This window comes from Neovison vison, chromosome 1 (genome assembly GCF_020171115.1).
Source record: "Neovison vison isolate M4711 chromosome 1, ASM_NN_V1, whole genome shotgun sequence".
Taxonomy (NCBI): Eukaryota; Metazoa; Chordata; class Mammalia; order Carnivora; family Mustelidae; genus Neogale; species Neogale vison.
In genome coordinates, this window is record NC_058091.1 from 156,103,321 (window position 1) to 156,124,121 (window position 20,801).

General features: G+C 37.4%; 1 protein-coding gene across 1 annotated transcript; it reads left to right on the forward strand.

Annotated features, from left to right (window-relative positions):
- The first annotated feature begins 14,847 nt into the window (after positions 1-14,847).
- Positions 14,848-15,795, forward strand: LOC122911272 (olfactory receptor 5V1-like). The gene has a single exon (XM_044255833.1). It carries the CDS (start codon positions 14,848-14,850, stop codon positions 15,793-15,795), a length of 948 nt encoding a protein of 315 aa, XP_044111768.1.
- Positions 15,796-20,801: the final 5,006 nt, after the last annotated feature.

Sequence of the window (20,801 nt, forward strand, 5' to 3'; positions counted from 1 at the left end):
TGTATATAGATATTATTCTGTTAGATTTCCTGTACCTATGGAAGTTGGGGGAAGGGTGAATATTGGAAAACTGTATTTTGCAAACTTCCCATATTGACCTGCACTTCCAAATTAACTGTAATTGAGATGTGCAAATGTGTCCATCGGTTTCTAATGTAAATTATATATTGTTATCATGTAAAAAAAAACCACATTGAGATATCACCTTACACCAGTTAGAATGGCCAAAATTAAAACAGGAAACAACATGTGTTGGAGAGGATATGGAGAAAGGGGAACCCTCCTACACTGTTGGTGGGAATGCAAGTTGGTGCAGCCTTTTTGGAGAACAGTGTGGAGATTCCTCAAGAAATTAAAAATAAAGCTTCCCTATGACCCTGCCATTGCACTCCTGGGTATTTACCCCAAATATACAGATGTCGTGAACAGAAGGGCCATCTGTACCCCAATGTTTATAGCAGCAATGTCCACGGTCGCCAAACTATGGAAAGAACCAAGATGCCCTTCAACGGATGAATGGATAAGGAAGATGTGGTCCATATACACTATCGAGTATTATGCCTCCATCAGAAAGGATGAATACCCAACTTTTGTAGCAACATGGACGGGACTGGAAGAGATTATGCTGAGTGAAATAAGTCAAGCAGAGAGAGTCAATTATCATATGGTTTCACTTATTTGTGGAGCATAACAAATAGCATGGAGGACAAGGGGCGTTAGAGAGGAGTAGGGAATTTGGGTAAATTGGAAGGGTAGGTGAGCCATGAGAGACTATGTATTCTGAAAAACAATCTGAGGGGTTTGAAGTGGTGGGGCGGTGGGAGGTTGGTGTACCAGGTGTTGGGTATTATAGAGGGCACGTCTTGCATGGAGCACAGGGTGTGGTGAAAAAATAATGAATACTGTTTTTCTGAAAATAAATAAATTGGAAAAAAAGTTATTATCAACAGTTATATTCCAATATGATTGAATGGAGCACTGGGTGTGGTGAACCAATAATAAATACTGTTATGCTGAAAAGAAATAAATTTAATTTAAAAAAAACTGATAGAAAACTCCTAAGAGGAGGGGGACAAGATGGCAGGGGATTAGGATGAGGCGCCTTTTCAGCCGGTACCCCAACGTGAGCTGATTATCTACCAAAGAACTCCAATCACCCATGAAATCTGCCTGAGATCAGAATTATAGACGTCTGGATCTCTACAGGGGCAGAAGGTGCCAGTGGGCAGGTAAAGGGGAATGGGAATGGCGGACTGATATCAGAAGAAAAACAAAAGGGGGAGGCAGCCACCAGAGGCCACCAGTTGGAAAGTAATACCCCAATACAAGCGAGAGTGCTCTGCGTCTGGGGACCAGCTTTAACTTGGAGACTGGTTGAAAGCACTCCATAAGAGCAAAGGATCGCGGGGGAAATTGTGGGAATCGGGGTGGCTAGGGACAGGAATTTAAGTCCCCGGTCCCATGACAGCCTCCTGGGCGCTGAGGTAGAGAGACTGCCGCGGAGAAACCAGCTCCTGGTCCCTTAGCTGCCAGCGCGCCTGAGAATGCGTGGGTTCTAGTTCCTGTGAGGGGATGGAAGCCGTGCGGGTTGGTTGGCAGAACGTGCGCTAGCCCTAGCAAAAAGCTGGAGATATGCGCGCACATCCATCATGCTCCCCTGAGTTACAGAGGCCTGGCCAGTGCTCTTTAACCCACGCCATTGTTTCAAAGCCTAAGCCGTGCACCCAAAACTCTTCCCCTGACAGAGGTGCGCAAAAGCCCAGCCTGGGGCTTACAGACCAGTGCCCCGTTCTCAGTGCCCGAGTCGCGTGCCTAACCCATAGACACCTCTGAAAAGTGGTGCGTGCAAGCCGGGCACTCCCAGCCAGGGCCAGTGGCAAAATCTCAGTGTGCGATTGCTGCTTGGAAACTCTATGGCAGTCGGGAGCTCCCAGACAGCCGCCACCGCCTTGGCTTTGGGTACAAGCAAAAGATCCTGTGCCCCTAGGGTCTGCGATTTGGAACCTGCTATGCCAGCGGCCAAGGGGGAACTTATTCAGGTTCTGCACCCAGACTGAGGCTTCTCTCTGAGAGGGAGATCAGGGTGTGGTTTGATTTCTTCTAATACTACAAAAACCATCAAAGGCGGTCAAGGTGTGAGGAAAAAAAAAGTGAACAGGCAAAAAACCCGACAGAGAACAAAAGCCTGAAAAAAACCAGTTTCCTCAGAGCCCACCCCCTTGAGGGGGGCGGGAGGACTTAAGTCAAAAAACATCATTGACAGAAAACCCACATGGAAGGCCACTCCCCCAGAAAACAAACCAAGAAAGAAAAAAAAATGGACTATAAGTGAAGAGCCACTACTTCATAGAAAAACTTGTATTGTTTACGAGTTCCCAGTACTACGGATTATATTTTTTTTTAAACAGGTAGGTAATTTTTTTAACCTATTTACCATCACAGTGAGCTGTACAGTACATCAAATTGCATAATCCCTTTCTAACCTGAACTTTTTGATACATACACCTATGTTTTTCTTTTGCATTTTTATTTTTTGAATTCCTTTTTTTAAATTTTAGTTTAGTTTAGTCTAGTTTATTCATTTTATTTTTATCCTCTAATATTCATATAGAGTTAAACTACAAAGTAATCCCCTTTCCCCAATCAATACTACCCCTATAGGTAAACCAATTTTTAATCCCCTTTATGTTAGGAAAGTTGAGTCCTTCAACAAAGATATCAAGATACATCCGGGAAGAATCAAAACAACCTTCGTCACACACAATGAGAATTTATAAGAACTCTCCCATCTTCTTCCAACAGTGTTTCTGTGTTTTTTGTGTTTGTCCTGATACCATATAAATTTTTCACTAGTGGTTCTTTTGACGAGGTTCTTTCTTTATTTGCATATATATATATATATATATATATATATATATATATATATATATATATTTCTTTCTCTTGCCATATAATTGTATCAGTCTTTTTATCTCTTTTTGTTTGTCTACTTCATAAATCTTACCTTGGGGCCCATCTGGGCTGAACCTTCTGTTTCACCTTCCATTTCTTTCCTGTCTGTCTCTCTCTCTCTCTTTTTCTTTTAATTCTTTTCTTTTTTTTCCTTTCTCTTTTTTTTTTCTTTTCTCTCTTGTTTGGGTGGGGAATACTGATTGCTTTGAAGTGTTCCAGGGTCCACCTTGACTGCACCACAGTTGATAAATCCAGCTACATCTCTCAGTCATCTACCACCAAAATGAATAGGAGGAGGAATGCCCAACAGAAGAAAAATACACAGGATGGACCTTCTGCAACAGAGCTAACGGCTATCAACATAGACAATATGTCGGAAAGAGAATTCAGGCTAACAATTATCCAGGCAATAGCTAGGTTGGAGAAAGCCATGGATGACCAAACAGAATTGATTAGGGCCGAACTGAAAGCGACCAGACAGGATGTTCATAGTGTTAGGTCGGAGCTTAAAGCTACCAGGGAGGGGGTTCACAATACTCTGAATGAGTTCCAATCTAATCTAAACTCTCTCAAAGCTTGGTTAACTGAGACAGAAGATAGAATTAGTGATCTGGAAGACAAACAGATAGTGAGAAAGGATCAGGAGGAAGCCTGGAACAAACAGCTTAGATCCCAAGAAAGCCGAATCAGGGAAATAATTGATGCCATGAAGCATTCCAATGACAGAACTATCGGAATTCCTGAAGGGGAGGAGAAAGAAAGAAGTCTAGAAGATATAGTGGAACAAGTCCTTCATGAAAATTTTCTGAATCTCGCAAATGAAACCAGCATTCATGTACTAGAGGCTGAACGGTCTCCACCCAAGATTATACACTCCAAAAAAACATCACGACACCTGATAGTCAAATGAGGAATTATAATTGTAGGTCTAATCTCTTGAAAGCCTCCAGGGCAAAGAGGCTCCTTACTTACAGAGGGAAGCCCATCAGGATAACGTCAGACCTGTCCACAGAGACCTGGCAAGCCAGAAGAGGCTGGCAAGATATATTCAGGGAACTAAATGAGAAGAAAATGCAGCCAAGAATACTTTATGCACCAAGACTGACATTCAAAATGGATGGAGAGATAAAGAGTTTCTAAGACCGGCAAGGCTTAAAAGACTTTGCAACCACCAAGCCGACACTGCAGGAAATATTAAGGGGGGTTCTATAAAAGAGGAAAAATCCCAAGAATAGAATTTAACAGAAATATAGAGACAGTCTACAGAAAGACAGACTTCAAAGGCAACTCGATGTCAATAAAAACGTATCTATCAAAAATCACTCTCGAGGGGGGACAAGATGGCGGGGTACTAGGAAGAGGCGTCTTTTCAGCTGGTACACCAAAGTGAGCTGATTACCTACCAAAGAACTCTGATCACCCATGAAATCAGCCTGAGATCAGAATTATACACGTCAGGATCTCTACAGGGGCAGAAGACGCCAGTGAGCAGGGTCTTTAACTTGGAACCTGCACTGCCAGCGTCCAAGGGGGAATTTATTCAGCTTCTGCACCCAGACTGAGGCTTCTGAGACGGAGATCAGGAAGTGTTCCAGGGTGCACCTTGACTGCACCAGAGTTGATACATCCAGCTACATCTGTTCAGTCTTCTCCCACCAAAATGACTAGGAGGAGGAATGCCCAACAGAAGAAAAATACAGAGGATGGACCTTCCGCAACAGAGCTAACGGCTATCAACATAGACAATATGTCGGAAAGAGAATTCAGGCTAACAATTATCCAGGCAATAGCTAGGTTGGAGGAAGCCATGGATGACCAAACAGAATTGATTAGAGCCGAACTGAAAGCGACCAGACAGGATGTTCACAATGTTAGGGCGGAGCTTAAAGCTACCAGGGAGGAGGTCCACAATGCTCTCAATGAGTTCCAATCCAATCTAAACTCTCTCAAAGCTAGGGTAACTGAGACAGAAGATAGAATTAGTGATCTGGAAGACAAACAGATAGAGAGAAAGGATCAGGAGGAAGCCTGGAACAAACAGCTTAGATCCCACGAAAGCAGAATTAGGGAAATAAGTGATGCCATGAAGCGTTCCAACGTCAGAATTATTGGAATTCCTGAAGGGAAGGAGAAAGAAAGAAGTCTAGAAGATGTCGTGGAACAAGTCCTTCATGAAAACTTTCCGAATCTCGCGAATGAAACCAGCGTTCATGTACTAGAGGCTGAACGGTCTCCACCCAAGATTATACACTCCAAAAAAACATCACGACACCTGATAGTCAAATTGAGAAATTATAATTGTAGGTATAATCTCTTGAAAGCTGCCAGGGCAAAGAGGCTCCTTACTTACAGAGGGAAGCCCATCAGAATAACGTCAGACCTGTCCACAGAGACCTGGCAAGCCAGAAGAGGCTGGCAAGATATATTCAGGGCACTAAATGAGAAGACCATGCAGCCAAGAATACTTTATCCAGCAAGACTGACATTCAAAATGGATGGAGAGATAAAGAGTTTCCAAGACCGGCAAGACTTAAAAGACTATGCAACCACCAAGCCGATACTGCAGGAAATATTAAGGGGGGTTCTATAAAAGAGGAAAAATCCCAAGAATAGCATTGAACAGAAATATAGAGACAGTCTACAGAAAGAAAGACTTCAAAGGTAACTCGATGTCAATAAAAACGTATCTATCAATAATCACTCTCAATGTGAATGGCCTCAATGCACCCATAAAACGGCACAGGGTTGCAGATTGGATAAAACGACAGGACCCATCCATATGCTGTCTACAAGAGACCCATTTTGAACCTAAAGATACACGCAGACTGAAAGTGAAGGGGTGGAGAAGCATCTTTCATGCCAATGGGACTCAAAAGAAGGCTGGGGTAGCGATTCTCATATCAGATAAATTAGACTTCAAACTAAAGACTGTAGTCAGAGATACAGAAGGACACTACATAATCCTTAAAGGGACTATCCACCAAGATGATCTAACATTTGTAAATATCTATGCTCCCAATATGGGAGCAGCCAATTACTTAAGAAAACTGTTAATCAAGATAAAGAGTCATATTGATATGAATACACTAATCGTAGGTGATCTTAACACGCCTCTTTCAGAATTAGACAGATCATCGAAGCAGAAAATCAATAAAGAAACAAGAGCATTGAACGACACATTGGACCAGATGGACCTCATAGATATATACAGAACATTCCACCCTAAAACAGCAGAATACTCATTCTTCTCAAGTGCACACGGAACCTTCTCCAGAATAGACCACATACTGGGTCACAAATCAGGACTCAGCCGATACCAAAAGACTGAGATTATTCCCTGCATATTCTCAGATCACAATGCTTTGAAACTGGAGCTCAATCACAAGGAAAAGTTCCGAAGGAACTCAAACACCTGGAAGCTAAAGACCACCTTGCTTAAGAATGCTTGGATCAACCAGGAGATCAAAGAAGAACTGAAACAATTCATGGAAACCAATGAGAACGAAGACACTTCGGTCCAAAACCTATGGGATACAGCAAAGGCGGTCCTAGGGGAAAATATATAGCCATCCAAGCCTTGCTCAAAAAAATTAAAAAATCCAGAACACACCAGCTGTCTCTACACCTTAAAGAACTGGAGGATCAACAACAAATCAAACCAACTCCACACATAAGAAGGGAAATCATCAAGATTAGAGCTGAGATCAATGAGGGAGAAACCAGAGATACAGTAGAACGTATCAATGAAACGAGAAGCTGGTTTTTTGAAAGAATCAATAAGATCGATAAGCCACTGGCTACACTAATCCAAAAGAAAAGAGAGAAATCCCAAATTCATAAAATTATGAATGAAAAGGGAGAGATCACAACTAACACCAAGGAAGTAGAAACAATCATCAGAAGTTACTACGAACAGTTATATGCCTATAAGCTTAGCAACCTAGATGAAATAGATGCATTCCTGGAAAAATATAAACTACCAAAATTGAACCAGGAAGAAATCGACAACCTGAATAGACCGATATCTAATAACGAGATTGAAGCAGTGATCAAAAATCTCCCAAAAAACAAGAGGCCAGGACGTGACGGATTCCCTGGGGAATTCTACCAAACCTTCCAAGAAGAAATAACACCTATTCTCCTGAAGCTGTTTCAAAAAATTGAAGCAGAAGGAAAACTTCCAGACTCATTCTATGAAGCAAGCATTACCCTGATCCCCAAACCAGGCAAGGACCCTACCAAAAAGGAGAATTTCAGACCAATATCACTGATGAATATGGATGCTAAGATTCTCAACAAGATCCTAGCCAACAGGATCCCACAACACATTAAAAAGATTATCCACCATGATCAGGTGGGATTCATCCCTGGGCTACAAGGATGGTTCAACATTCGTAAATCAATCAATGTGATACAACAAATTAATATGAGAAGAGAGAAGAACCACATGGTCCTCTCAATGATGCAGAAAAAGCATTTGACAAAATCCAACATCCGTTCCTGATTAAAACGCTTCAAAGTATAGGGATAGAGGGAACATTCCTGAACCTCATCAAATCTATCTATGAAAGACCCACAGCAAATATCATCCTCAATGGGAAAAAGCTTGCAGCCTTCCCACTGAGATCAGGAACAAGACAAGGATGCCCACTTTCACCACTCTTGTGCAACATATTATTAGAAGTCCTAGCAACAGCAATCAGACAACAGAGAGAAATAAAAGGTATCCAAATTGGTAATGAAGAAGTCAAACTCTCTCTCTTCGCAGATGACTCTTTATATGGAAAACCCAAAAGACTCCACCCCCAAACTACGAGAACTCATACAGAAATTCAGCAGCGTGGCAGGATACAAAGTCAATGTGCAGAAATCAGTGGCTTTCTTATACACTAGCAATGAAAATACAGAAAGGGAAATTAGAGAATCGATTCCATTTACTATAGCACCAAGAACCATAAGATACCATGGAATAAACCTAACTAAAGAGGTAAAGGATCTGTACTTGGGGAACTATAGAACACTCATGAAAGAAATTGAAGAAGACACAAAAAGATGGAAGACCATTCCATGCTCTTGGATCGGAAGAATAAACATTGTTAAAATGTCTATACTGCCTAGAGCAATCTATACTTTTAATGCCATTCCGATCAAAATTTCACCGGCATTCTTCAAAGAGCTGGAGCAAATAATCCTAAAATTTGTATGGAATCACAAGAGACCCCGAATCACTAAGGAAATGTTGAAAAACAAAAATAAAGCTGGCGGCATCACCTTACCTGATTTCAAGCTTTATTACAAAGCTGTGATCACCAAGACAGCATGGTACTGGCATAAAAACAGACACATAGACCAGTGGAACAGAGTAGAGAGCCCTGATATGGACCCTCAACTCTATGGTCAATTAATCTTTGACAAAACAGGAACAAATATCCAGTGGAAAAAAGACAGTCTCTTCAATAAATGGTGCTGGGAAAACTGGACAGCTATATGTAGAAGAATGAAACTCGACCTTTCTCTTACACCGTACACAAAGATCAACTCAAAATGGATAAAAGACCTCAACGTGAGACAGGAATCCATCAGAATCTTAGAGGAGAACATAGTCAGTAATCTCTTTGATATCAGCCACAGCAACTTCTTTCAAGATACGTCTCCAAAGGCAAAGGAAACAAAAGCGAAAATAAACTTCTGGGACTTCATCAAAATCAAAAGCTTCTGCACAGCAAAGGAAACAGTCAAAAAAACAAAGAGGCAACCCACGGAATGGGAGAAGATATTTGCAAATGACAGTACAGACAAAAGGTTGATATCCAGGATCTATAATGAACTCCTCAAACTCAACCCACACGAAACAGACAAACACATCAAAAAATGGGCAGAAGATATGAACAGACACTTCTCCAATCAAGAAATACAAATGGCTATCAGACACATGAAAAATTGCTCATCATCATTAGCCCTCAGGGAGATTCAAATTAAAACCACATTGAGATATCACCTTACACCAGTTAGAATGGCCAAAATTAACAAAACAGGAAACAACATGTGTTGGAGAGGATGTGGAGAAAGGGGAACCCTCTTCCACTGTTGGTAGGAATGCATGTTGGTGCAGCCTCTTTGGAGAACAGTGTGGAGATTCCTCAAGAAATTAAAAATAGAGCTTCCCTACGACACTGCAATTGCACTCCTGGGTATTTACCCCAAAGATACAGATGTCGTGAAACGAAGGGACATCTGTACCCCAGTGTTTATAGCAGCAATGGCCACAGTCGCCAAACTATGGAAAGAACAAAGATGCCCTTCAACGGATGAATGGATAGGGAAGATGTGGTCCATATACTCTATGGAGTATTATGCCTCCATCAGAAAGGATGAATACCCAACTTTTGTAGCAACATGGACGGGACTGGAAGAGATTATGCTGAGTGAAATATGTCAGGCAGAGAGGGTCAATTATCATATGGTTTCACTTACTTGTGGAGCATAACAAATAGCATTGAGGACAAGGGGTGTTAGAGAGGAGTAGGGAATTTGGGTAAATTGGAAGGGGAGGTGAACCATGAGAGACTATGGACTCTGAAAAACAGTCTGAGGTGTTTGAAGTGGCGGGGGTGTGGGAGGTTGGAGTACCACGTGTTGGGTATTATAGAGGGCACGGCTTGCATGGAGCACTGGGTGTGGTGAAAAAATAATGAATACTGTTTTTCTGAAAATAAATAAATTGAAAAAAAAAACTGAAAAAAAAGATGGTTATTAGAAATACTAAAGCATTAGCACAAAATTAAAAAACATAAAAATCACACTGTATTTTGTATATATAACTGTACAATGTAAGAACTCAAAGCCTTATAATTGCTTGGTGCTTTTCTAAGAGGTGTCTAAAATGAAAATAATATGCCCAGGATTCCCTGGAATCTGAGGGGCCAGATAACTCAACCATTTCAAGTTTGGAGTAACTAGAATTTTTACAGCTGCTTTCATAAGGGCTTTTCCAAGTGGCTTAGTCCAGCTTATATCTCCCTAAACCCCCTCCCTGCTCTTTCTATGGGTCAGGAACTTCCATGCTCTTTTGTCCCTTAAGATGTATATGCATAGAAAACTGAAGATAAGTCTGAGGGACCTCAGGTGCACAGAGATGTTAGAGATAGCATTTTACTTCTGTATTTTTTTAGTGTGGAAAAACAACAACAACAAAAAGAACAAAAATGTAAAAGTGTAACTGCTTAAGCACTAATTTCGCGGGGGTTTTCTTTGATTGAGTGGAATCACAGTTTCCAACAAATATAATAATCAACCAGTTGGTAGCTGAGGACAGGAAAGGAAGATTTGATAGGATGTGATAGGAAATACATAGATATTTTCTTATTATTTTATAACAAAGTGTACACCTCTACTGTCAAAGACCTAAAATGTTAAAATAACCTATAACAAAATTGAAGTTAAAATCTATCTCATAGAGTACACAAAAAATAATGTAAAGCACTAAAAATAGATCACAAATATTCCAATTTATTATTCAATTCTCAAAAAAAATTTAAAAAGCAAACATAGAAGCCCATGTAGCAAATTACTCTGAATTTTGTCATTTTTATGTTCATGCTTGTTGTTTTCCGCAACATTTTCTTTAGAAAAATTACAGTTATAGGCAAAATGAAATGACATAATGAACATCTATATGCCCCTCATCTACATCCCCTGAATGCACAATATTACTTCAAACAAGTATAAGACACAAATTTTTACTCTTCTATTACTTAGGGTTTTTTTCCCCCACTTCTAATAAATTGACTAACTAAAAAATAAGTAGGTTCCTATTATTACTAATAGGTGACTATTATTAGGTTAGTAGTAATTTAGATTTATGAAGAGGAGAATATACTCTCTAGAGTCATATTTATTTATTTATTTTCCTAAGGGAAAAGTGAGCATGGTATCAACTAGAGAATAAACTGCAATAGATATCCTATATTTAAATGACAAGTTTCCTTTTAATAACTGATTTTTTTGCTAGATCATTTTGCTTTCTTATTGTTGAATATTTTTACCAATAACAAACATTCCAGATCTTGAAAAGAAAATTGTCTGTTAAAATCTGGATTTTGAAACTAAAATAAATAATTAGATGATTGCGGAGATGTTAATATGGCATGAAAACATATGCATATAGGAAACTAGTTAAAAACTTACTACTAAGTCGGCGAGATAATGAGTGTAAGTTAAAATATTATAGGGTGCATATTTAAATAAATGCTTAACATGTTTTAATATTATCCCTAAAAACTGTGCATACTTGCCCAAAGGTGTATCTCAACCCTCTGTAAGTAGAATGCTGATGTATTTAACATTTTTTTTGACCCATTGACATTAGTGCATGTTTCCTAGAAATTGGATCCATGAGACCTAACAAACAAAAGGATGTTACAAAACAGGTGGGAAGATTGATTTTTTTGGAAAATTTAAGTTTTAGAAGGTCATTGTCTATTCCTTCAATTTATTAGCTATTAATCATTAAGTTATAAGTTTAGAGAACTTCAACAATATAAGCTTAATGAGAAACAACATCCAGTTTTTAAAGAAATATTAAAGATGGTATTAAATATAATTTCTTTGTTATTAATTTATTAAATGTATTATAAATTTTGAATTATTTCAAGTTCTAAGATTTATTGCTGATTATTTTTGTTTAATTCAGTGATGTTCTTTTCCTTTTTATAGTGGAAATTTGAGATAACTATTTGCTAAAGAAACCAGCTTCATTTGGATTTTGCCTCATGTATATGGTAAGTCTTATAAATGAGACTGCTTGATTCCTGGGTCATTTTCAAAAGAAAACATAATCTTAGTCACACATCTCATTTTCCTATTCTAATTACATGTTTGGCTGTCTAGGACCAAAGCAACTAATCAACTAATGAGGAAAGTTATAGAACTTCTTCCTCAGTAATGTATTATTAATGAAAATAATACTCTTACTTTTCTAATTAAATGGAAAATATATAAACTTTAATTGTGTTTAATTTCAGAATCAGGGTACTCTGAGGCAAATAAAAGTTCCTTCCCCAGGGGGGCCTGGGTGGCTCAGTGGGTTAAGCCTCTACCTTCAGCTCAGGTCATGATCCCAAGGTCCTGGGATTGAGCCCCACATCAGGCTCTCTGCTCAGTGGGGAACCTGCTTCCCCCTCTCTCTCTTGCTGCCTGCCTTTCTGCCTACTTGTGATCTCTGACTGTCAAATTAATAAAAAAATTAAAATAAATTTTAAAAAAAGTTCCTTCCCCAAATAAACAAATTCCATAGTCTATATGAGAGGACAATAAGTTTGATTTAAAACTTAATAAACTACTAATTGTAGGGAATATGCATTATTTTATAAAGATACATATTGATAATGTAACCTGATATGGAACTAGCTTATGTATCTACTAGGATGTTTTTGATTTACTTGTCATAATCCTTATTACAAAAGTGGGGTCAAATTAACAAGTGTTGGTAAAAAAAATAAGTATGTAGCATAGAATTTAATGTGTACTGTCTCAAAATATTAATTTTTCTTATAGCAGAAACTCTTTTTAAAAAATTAATGTATTCACTATAACATTTTCAGAAAACCAATATATAAAGATATAGACAAATTGAAATTGAATAGCTTTGTAAAATTTTGAACCTTTTAGAATCTGAGAACTGACCTGATAGATTGTTTTGATTCAATATTTTTAATTCACTCATTAAATATTTGCTGATTAAATAATGATATTCAAGCATTTCTTACTATAATAGAATTTTTTCTATCCCAAATTTTATGATTTTAATATATTTAATGTAAGTTTCTTTTGTTTTTTACTCCCAAGCATGGTACAAAACTGATGTCACTTGAGGAATGAGTGAAAATTTCTCCCAAGTAGTTTCACAAATCTTTATTTAAGTATTGCATGGAAAAAGAGTGTTGAAAAATAATTTAGTGCTATTTAAAAAAAATAAATCATTTTGTATAATCTGTATTGTACATACTGTACATTTTCTCTGAAAAAGCTAATTAACAATTTCCAGGAGATAAGATCAATGGGGATGGAAAACAACTGAATGTGACTTTTACATTTTATTTTTGAATTATCTTCTACTATCACACATGTGACATTAAAAAAAAGGAAATAGTTTCAAAGTGACAAAAAATCCACAAAAATATTCATTTGTAGAAGCTTAATTAAAGTCACTGAGTGTTGGTTAATTGACTTTAAATTAAAAAAATAATGCATAAAAAGAAAAAGAAAAAGAAAATGTGTCCAACAACAAAAATAAAGTTATTATTGTAAATAGCCTTAATCATTATGATTATGTGTACTATTTTTTAAAGATTTTAAAAAATATTTCATTTATTTATTTATTTATTTGACAGAGAGCGAGAGAGAGGTCACAGGTACGCAGAGAAACAGGCAGAGAGAGAGAGGAGGAAGCAGGCTCTCCCCACTGAACAGAAAGCCCGATGCAGGGCTCAATCCCAGGACCCTGGGATCATGACCTGAGCTGAAGGCAGAGGCTTAACCCACTGAGCCACTCAGGTGCCCCTATTTTTTTAATTAACATATTCACATTTATTAGATATCAAATAAAATCAAACTATACTAGTGTACTAAAAGTTTCCTACTACCAAAACAACATTGTTTTTAAATTGTAAACCCTCCACTTGTCAAACAAGTGATAGAAAGTGCCCTCCGATATATTTTTTAAAAATTTCTTTACAGCATAACAGAAATTATTTATTTGACAGACAATGATCACAAGTAGGCAGAGAGGCATGCAGACAGAGAGGGGGAAGCAGGATCCCTCCTGAGCAAAGAGCCTGATGTGGGGCTGAGTCCCAGGACCCTGGGATCATGACCTGAGCCAAAGGCAGAGAGGCTTACCCCACTGAGCCACACAGACACCCCTGATTATGTGGACTACTACCAAGCATACAAATGCAATTAAAATAAATGAGTTAGTATGGCTGAGAAGATCAGTGTTACATAATTAGTTAATTATAATTAAATTAATATATATAATATACAACTGCCTGCCTTAATAATTTTAAGCCCCATATTTCTTTAAACACTTAGACATACAGTGAAATTTTAAATTTTAAGGAGAAGGGAACTGAATATTATATGAGTATATTTGTTCACAGAAACTATCAAAACCATATATATATATATATATATACATCTATATATGTTTATTTATATTTTACAGTCTATTTTAATTTTATGAACTATAGTCTGTGTGGAAAAGAAATATTATCTTCATACATAAAATATTATAATTTGGAAGTTATAAAAACATTCCTACATTTATTTCTTACCAGTAGGAACATTCTCATCACAACACAAGACACACCATCCTTTCGTTCACTAAATAATTATTTGGACAAGTATACAATGTATCTGGTACTTGCTAACAGCTTTAGAATTGTATATCATGTGAAATGCACAGCTTCCACTTTGTATTATATAGAATTTAGTTGGTGCATAGAATTGTACACATTTAGATAATGTGAAGTAAGATAATGTCAATGCCCAAGTAGGTGTGGGAAACACATCATCAACATTCACTGAATTAGAAATCCCAAACACCAATGAAAGATCAACAACCATTTTACCGAAAATGCAAATTTTTAAAATCCTCCCTCATGTCTCAGAAATCTGCCTCTTTATAAAAAACTGAGGATATTTCAAGAAACATGAATACAGGAGATGTTTTTCACAGTTGTTCTAATAAATTAAGTCATATCATAACAACAGAATTTACCAACCACACATCAACATTTTTCCAGGAATTTCTTATTAGTAGTTTCCTTGGCTTTTTAGTCCAACTGATATTTGTTTCTTTCATTTCTTTCAGGAAGTCCCTTGTGGAGAGAGGAGATGGACATTTACAATCTTACCACTGTGACTCAGTTTATCCTCATAGGGCTCTCTGACCTCCCTGAGGTGCGCTACCCTCTCTTTGTGGTCTTTGCCATTATCTATCAGGTCACCTTGGTAGGAAATGGGACCATTCTCCTGGCCATTGGGACTGGGAAAAGGCTACATACACCCATGTATTACTTTTTGGTAAATTTGTCCCTCCTAGACATATTTTGCCCATCAGCTACTGTCCCCAAGATGCTACAGAACCTCCTGACTGAGCAACAAAGCATTTCCTTCCTTGGATGTGCTTTACAACTTTATTTCCTGGTGGCTTTAGCAGGGACTGAAGTCTTCCTTCTTGCTGTCATGGCTTATGACCGATATGTGGCCATCTGCTTCCCTCTTCGTTACATGCTCATTATGACCAAGGTTCGTTGTGTCCAGCTGACAGCTGGAACCTGGGCAGCAGGGTTTCTCAATTCCTTCCTCCATACAGTGTCCACATTCCGCCTGTCTTTCTGCAAGTCCAACCGAGTTAACCAATACTATTGCGACATCCCACCTGTGATGGCCCTCTCATGCTCATCTACTTATGTAGCTGAAATGCTTGTTTTAGTGGTAGGAGGTATACTGGGGATCAGTGCCTTCCTGATCACCTTTATCTCTTATATCTACATTATATCTACCATACTAAAGATCCAGTCAGTGGAAGGGAAGCACAAAGCCTTCTCCACATGTGCTTCCCACCTCATAGTGGTCTGTCTCTTCTATGGCACAGCAATATTTACCTACATTCGCCCTTCCTCCAGTCAGCACTCTCCAGCCAGAGACAGACTCATCTCCATGCTCTATGGGGTTATTACCCCAATGTTAAACCCGATGATCTACAGCCTGAAAAACATGGAGGTTAAAGAAGCACTCAGAAGGCTTCTATGTCACAGACAATGTTTAAAGCAATTATAATATTAAGCAGAATATATCCATGCTCATTTTAGAATAAATTAAAAGGAATAATTCATAGAATAATTTTCAGTTATTTATAGAACACATATTTGTGTACTCATAAAAATTTGTGAACCCATATACATATAACTAGTTATATGTAGGCATAATTACATATATATGTAAATATATACATATACACACATAACTACATATATATATATACATATATGTATATATATATATATATATATACCTTTTGGATACATATGTCTGTTTTTGGATGATAAATATTAAGATTCCAGTGGATAGAGATAAAGATAAACAGATAGGTATAACTAGTTATATGTATGTATACCTACATATATGTACTTTAAAGCTAGTTATATGTAGCTCAAAACTGAGAGCATCATCTTCTAATATACTTATACACACACACAAACATAAGCTATCAACTACTTTGCATTTTTGTTATAAATTTTTTCTAGCTATGCAGACTAAAATCCATGAAACCAGACTCGACTTTGCCTTGATGCCCAGCCTTTCCATTCAATGAGACTAGAAAACAGCTGACTGCAGATAGCTCACACTTCACAATCCATTCCCTTATTTCCATCATATCTGAAAATAAAATGTTGCTGTATTACTGCTTATGTAACACACTTTTTAAACTCTGAAATCCTCTATAATTCTCTCCACAGTTTTCTCAACCCTGAACATCCCAATTTCAAAAGTTGTCCCCAGTCAGACACTTCTAATATATTATTATTCTCAGCAGTTCTGAATCTATTTTTAATCTCTAGCATTCAATGTTCTTTTTTCTTTCTCTTATGTGCTTTATGGTGATAAGTTAAGTGATCATATCACCAGTGAAGTGTTCTTACATTATTCATAAATATATTTTTATTTCCTCCTCTATACTGTTATTGAGCTCTTAGTCATTTTCAAAGTTTACCAAATGACAGCTTTTTCATACATACTTGTGCTGCATGAGTTAGAAAAAACACTTTTACATGTCATATTTGGTAATAACTGTATCTTCCAAAACTCAGCAAAGCACTAATATGTATCTTATACAATATCATAGGACTATTTATAATATTGGCCCATCAACTATCTTTTATTTAATTTTTTTTCAATTTATTTATTTTCAGAAAAACAGTATTCATTATTTTTTCACCACACCCAGTGCTCCAGGCAATCTGTGCCCTCTATAATGCCCACCACCTTAATTTTAAATTGAGTAGGAATATTTACATGGACTTTAAGAAAGAAATTAAATAATATTACTAATTTACAACTATAAATTTAAGAACTGTTTTCCTTTTGGGGCACCTAGGTGGCTCAGTTAGTTAAGCATCTGACTTGGGCTCAGGTAATGATCCCAGGGTCCTGAAGTCGAGTTCCACAATGTTTCCTTACCTTGCAGGAAGCTTGCTCCTCCCTCTCCATCTCCCTTCAACTCCCCCTGCTTGTGCACCCTCTCTCTTTCTTTCTCTCTGTATCAAATAAAAAAAAATCTTTAAAAAGGAAATAGTCCACAACACAAAGAGACAACTCATGGAATGGGAGAAGATATTTGCAAATGACACTACAAAGAGCTGATATCAAGTATCTATAGAGAACTCCTCAAACTCAACATTCACAAAACAGATAATCACATCAAAAAATGGGAAGAAGATGATAATAGACACTTCTCCAAAGAAGATACACAAATGGCTAACAGACTCATCCAAAAATGTTCATTATCATTAGCTATCATGGAAATTCAAGCCAAAACTACATTGAATTGCCATCTTACACTAGTTAGAAGGGCCAAAATAAACTAGAGAAGAAACAACAAACGTTGGAGAGGATATGGAGAAATGGGAACCCTCTTACACTGTTGGTGGAAATGCAAGTTGGTGCAGCCACTTTGAAAAACACTGTGGAGATTCCCTAAGAAATTAAAAATAGAGGTACCCTATGACCCTGTAATTGAACTACTGATTATTTGCCCCAAAGATAAAGATGCAGTGAAAAGAAGAGCCATATGTACCCCAAAGTCCATAGCAGCAATGGCCACAGTCACCAAACTATGGAATGAACCAAGATGCTCATCAACAGAATAATGGATAAAGGAAGATATGGTTCATATATACAATAGAATCTTATGCCTTCATCAGAAAGGATGAATATCTAACTTTTGTATCAACATGGATGGGACAGGAGGAGATTATTCTGAGTGAAATAAATCAAGCAGAGAAAGTCAATTATGTGGTTTCACTCACTTGTGGAGCATAAAAAATAACATAGAGGATATTAGGAGAAGGAAAGGAAAAGTGAATTGGGGGAAATCTGAGGGGGAGAAAAAAGTCATGAGAGACTATGGACTCTGAGAAACAAACTGAGGGTTTTGGAGGGGAGGGCAGTGGTTGGGTTGGGTGACCCTGCTGGTGGGTATTATGGAGGGCATGTATTGCATGGAGAACTGAGTGTGGTGCATAAAAAATGAATTCTGGAACACTGAAAATAAATAAACTTAAATTAAAAAAATAAAAGTAAAAAGTAAAATAGAAAAAAGGAAAGAAAATGAAAGAGCTCAATTTTTATAAATTCCTACAGCCAGTAGGCCTTAATGACTGAAGTTCTAAAGATCAGTGGGTTTTCATGAAATAGAGCACATAAAGCATTGGTTCTGCTCTTGGAGAGAAGGCAGGCAAACTGCACAGACATAGGACATGGAAATAGCATTCTGAAGAGCACCTGAGACACATAATGGAGATTTGATAATTTCAGATCTTGTACCAGAGACAGCATTCATTGAGAGACCCTAGAACAAAGGAAATCACCTCTATCATTTCCCTCTCTCTCTCCCTCAGCATAAGCACAGGGACATATTCTGGAACCAGTTCAGTGCTGACACTTGCTACCTAACATGCTCATACCAAGCCCCCCCCCACACACTCCTTCATACCTTGGTGTAACTCTCCCTCCCAGTCACATTTGCTTCAGTCCCAGCACACAGTGTCTCCTTCCCAGAAACACAATACAATCTCCTGCTCATACTACATCACCCTATTCAAAAGTTTTGTGGAGTCTTGGTTACGGTGGTGATGATGACAGGTCTCATTTCACAAATATACCTGAGCACATCTAGTTACAATGCCCCACATTCAGACCCCGGACCAAAAATTGCTCTCAGCAGGCAAAGAGAACATCTGCAGGTAACTGATCTAAAAGGTAAAGCATCCAGAAGACAATATCAGAGCATATGCAAAAAGGATTGGAGACAATCTGGGAAGGGCCAGGACCTGGGGAACAGGGAGCACTGCAAATCAGGACATTATAAGATCTTTACTTCATAAGGCCATTACCCTCAAGAAGGGGAAACATAGCCAACTTTCCAAAAACACAGAAAGAGCCACAGAGGCTGAGACAAAATGAGAAGACAGAAAGCTATCCCAAATAAAAGAACAGAAACAGACCATGACTAGAGATCAAAGCAAAACAGACACAAGTAACATGATAGAGAATTTAAATTGATGATCAGGAGGACACACAATGGAATGGAGGAAAAAGAGGATGATATAAGTTAGTCCCTTACCACAGAGATAAGGAATAACATAGCAAAGATAAAAGGCACAATAAATGAAATGAGAAATACACTTGTTTGTAAAATGAGTGGGATAGAAGAAGCAGAGGAATGAATTAGTGACCTAGAATACAGAGTAACGGAAAGTAATCAAGCTGCACAAAAGAAAAAAAAATTATTACACAAAATGATAATAGATTTAGGGAAGTCATGACTATCCAAATAACATTCATACTATATGGAACCTATAGGTGGCTCAGCTAGTTAATTGTCTGTTGGTTTTGCCTATGGTCATGATCTCAGAATTGTGGTATCTAGCCCCATTCCAGGCACTGTGCTCAGCATAGAGTCTGCTTATTCTTCTCCCTCCCCCTGATGTGCTCTCTCTATATAAAATACATACATACATACATGTAACATTTAAGAAGCATTCATATTGTAAGAATTTTAGAAGAAGAAGAAGAAAGAAAAGAGGCAGAGCATATTTGGACAAATCATAGCTGAAACCTTCCCTAATCTGTGGAAGGAAACAGGTATCTAAATCCAGGAGGCCCGCAGAATTCCCATAAAAATCAACAAAAGTAGATCCACACCAACACATATTGTGATTATGTGGACAAAATATAGTGATAAAAGAAAAAAAAAGTGTAAATGCAGTCAGACAAAGGAAGGCAGCAACTCATAAGGGAAAACCCAAAAGAATAGTAAGAGATTTTTCAAAAGAAAATTTTCAGATTAGCAGGGAGTACCATTATATATGCAAAGTGCTGAATGGGAAGAATCTATAACCAAGATTATTCTACTCAGCAAGGCTATCATTTAGAATAGGAGAGACAAATTTTCCCAGAAAAACAAAAATCTCAAGCAAAAATATCTTTCTCTATATTTCATTCACATATATATGTATAAAGATATCTCCACATTTTAATGATATATACCTTTATATATAAAAATATTAAAAAATATAAATTATAAAGTATACATATAAATAAAAATTATAAATATATAAATATAAATCATAATGATTAGAACACAAATAAATGATATAGAAACAAAACAAACAAAAAAACAATAGAATAGATCAAAGAAACCAGGACATGTTTTATTAAAAAAATAAAAAATAAAATTGATAAACCCCAACCAGATTTCTCAAAAATAAATAAGAAAGTACCAAGTAAATATAATCAAACATGAAAAAGAGAACTAATCCACACCACAGAAATACAGTTATAGGAGTATATTATGAAAATATATATGAATATATGTCAATAAATTAGAGAATCTGGAAAAAATGTATAAATTCCTAGAAACATATAAACTAACAAAATTGAAACAGGAAGAAATAGAAAACTTGAGCAGAACAATAACCAGCAAAGAAATTCAATTAGAAATAAACATTCTTGGGGGGACAAGATGGCGGGGTACTAGGAAGAGGCGTCTTTTCAGCTGGTAC

Bases quoted from the DNA above. Each gene is read 5' to 3' on its own strand.
- LOC122911272 (XM_044255833.1), top strand. From the start codon at position 14,848: ATGGACATTTACAATCTTACCACTGTGACTCAGTTTATCCTCATAGGG.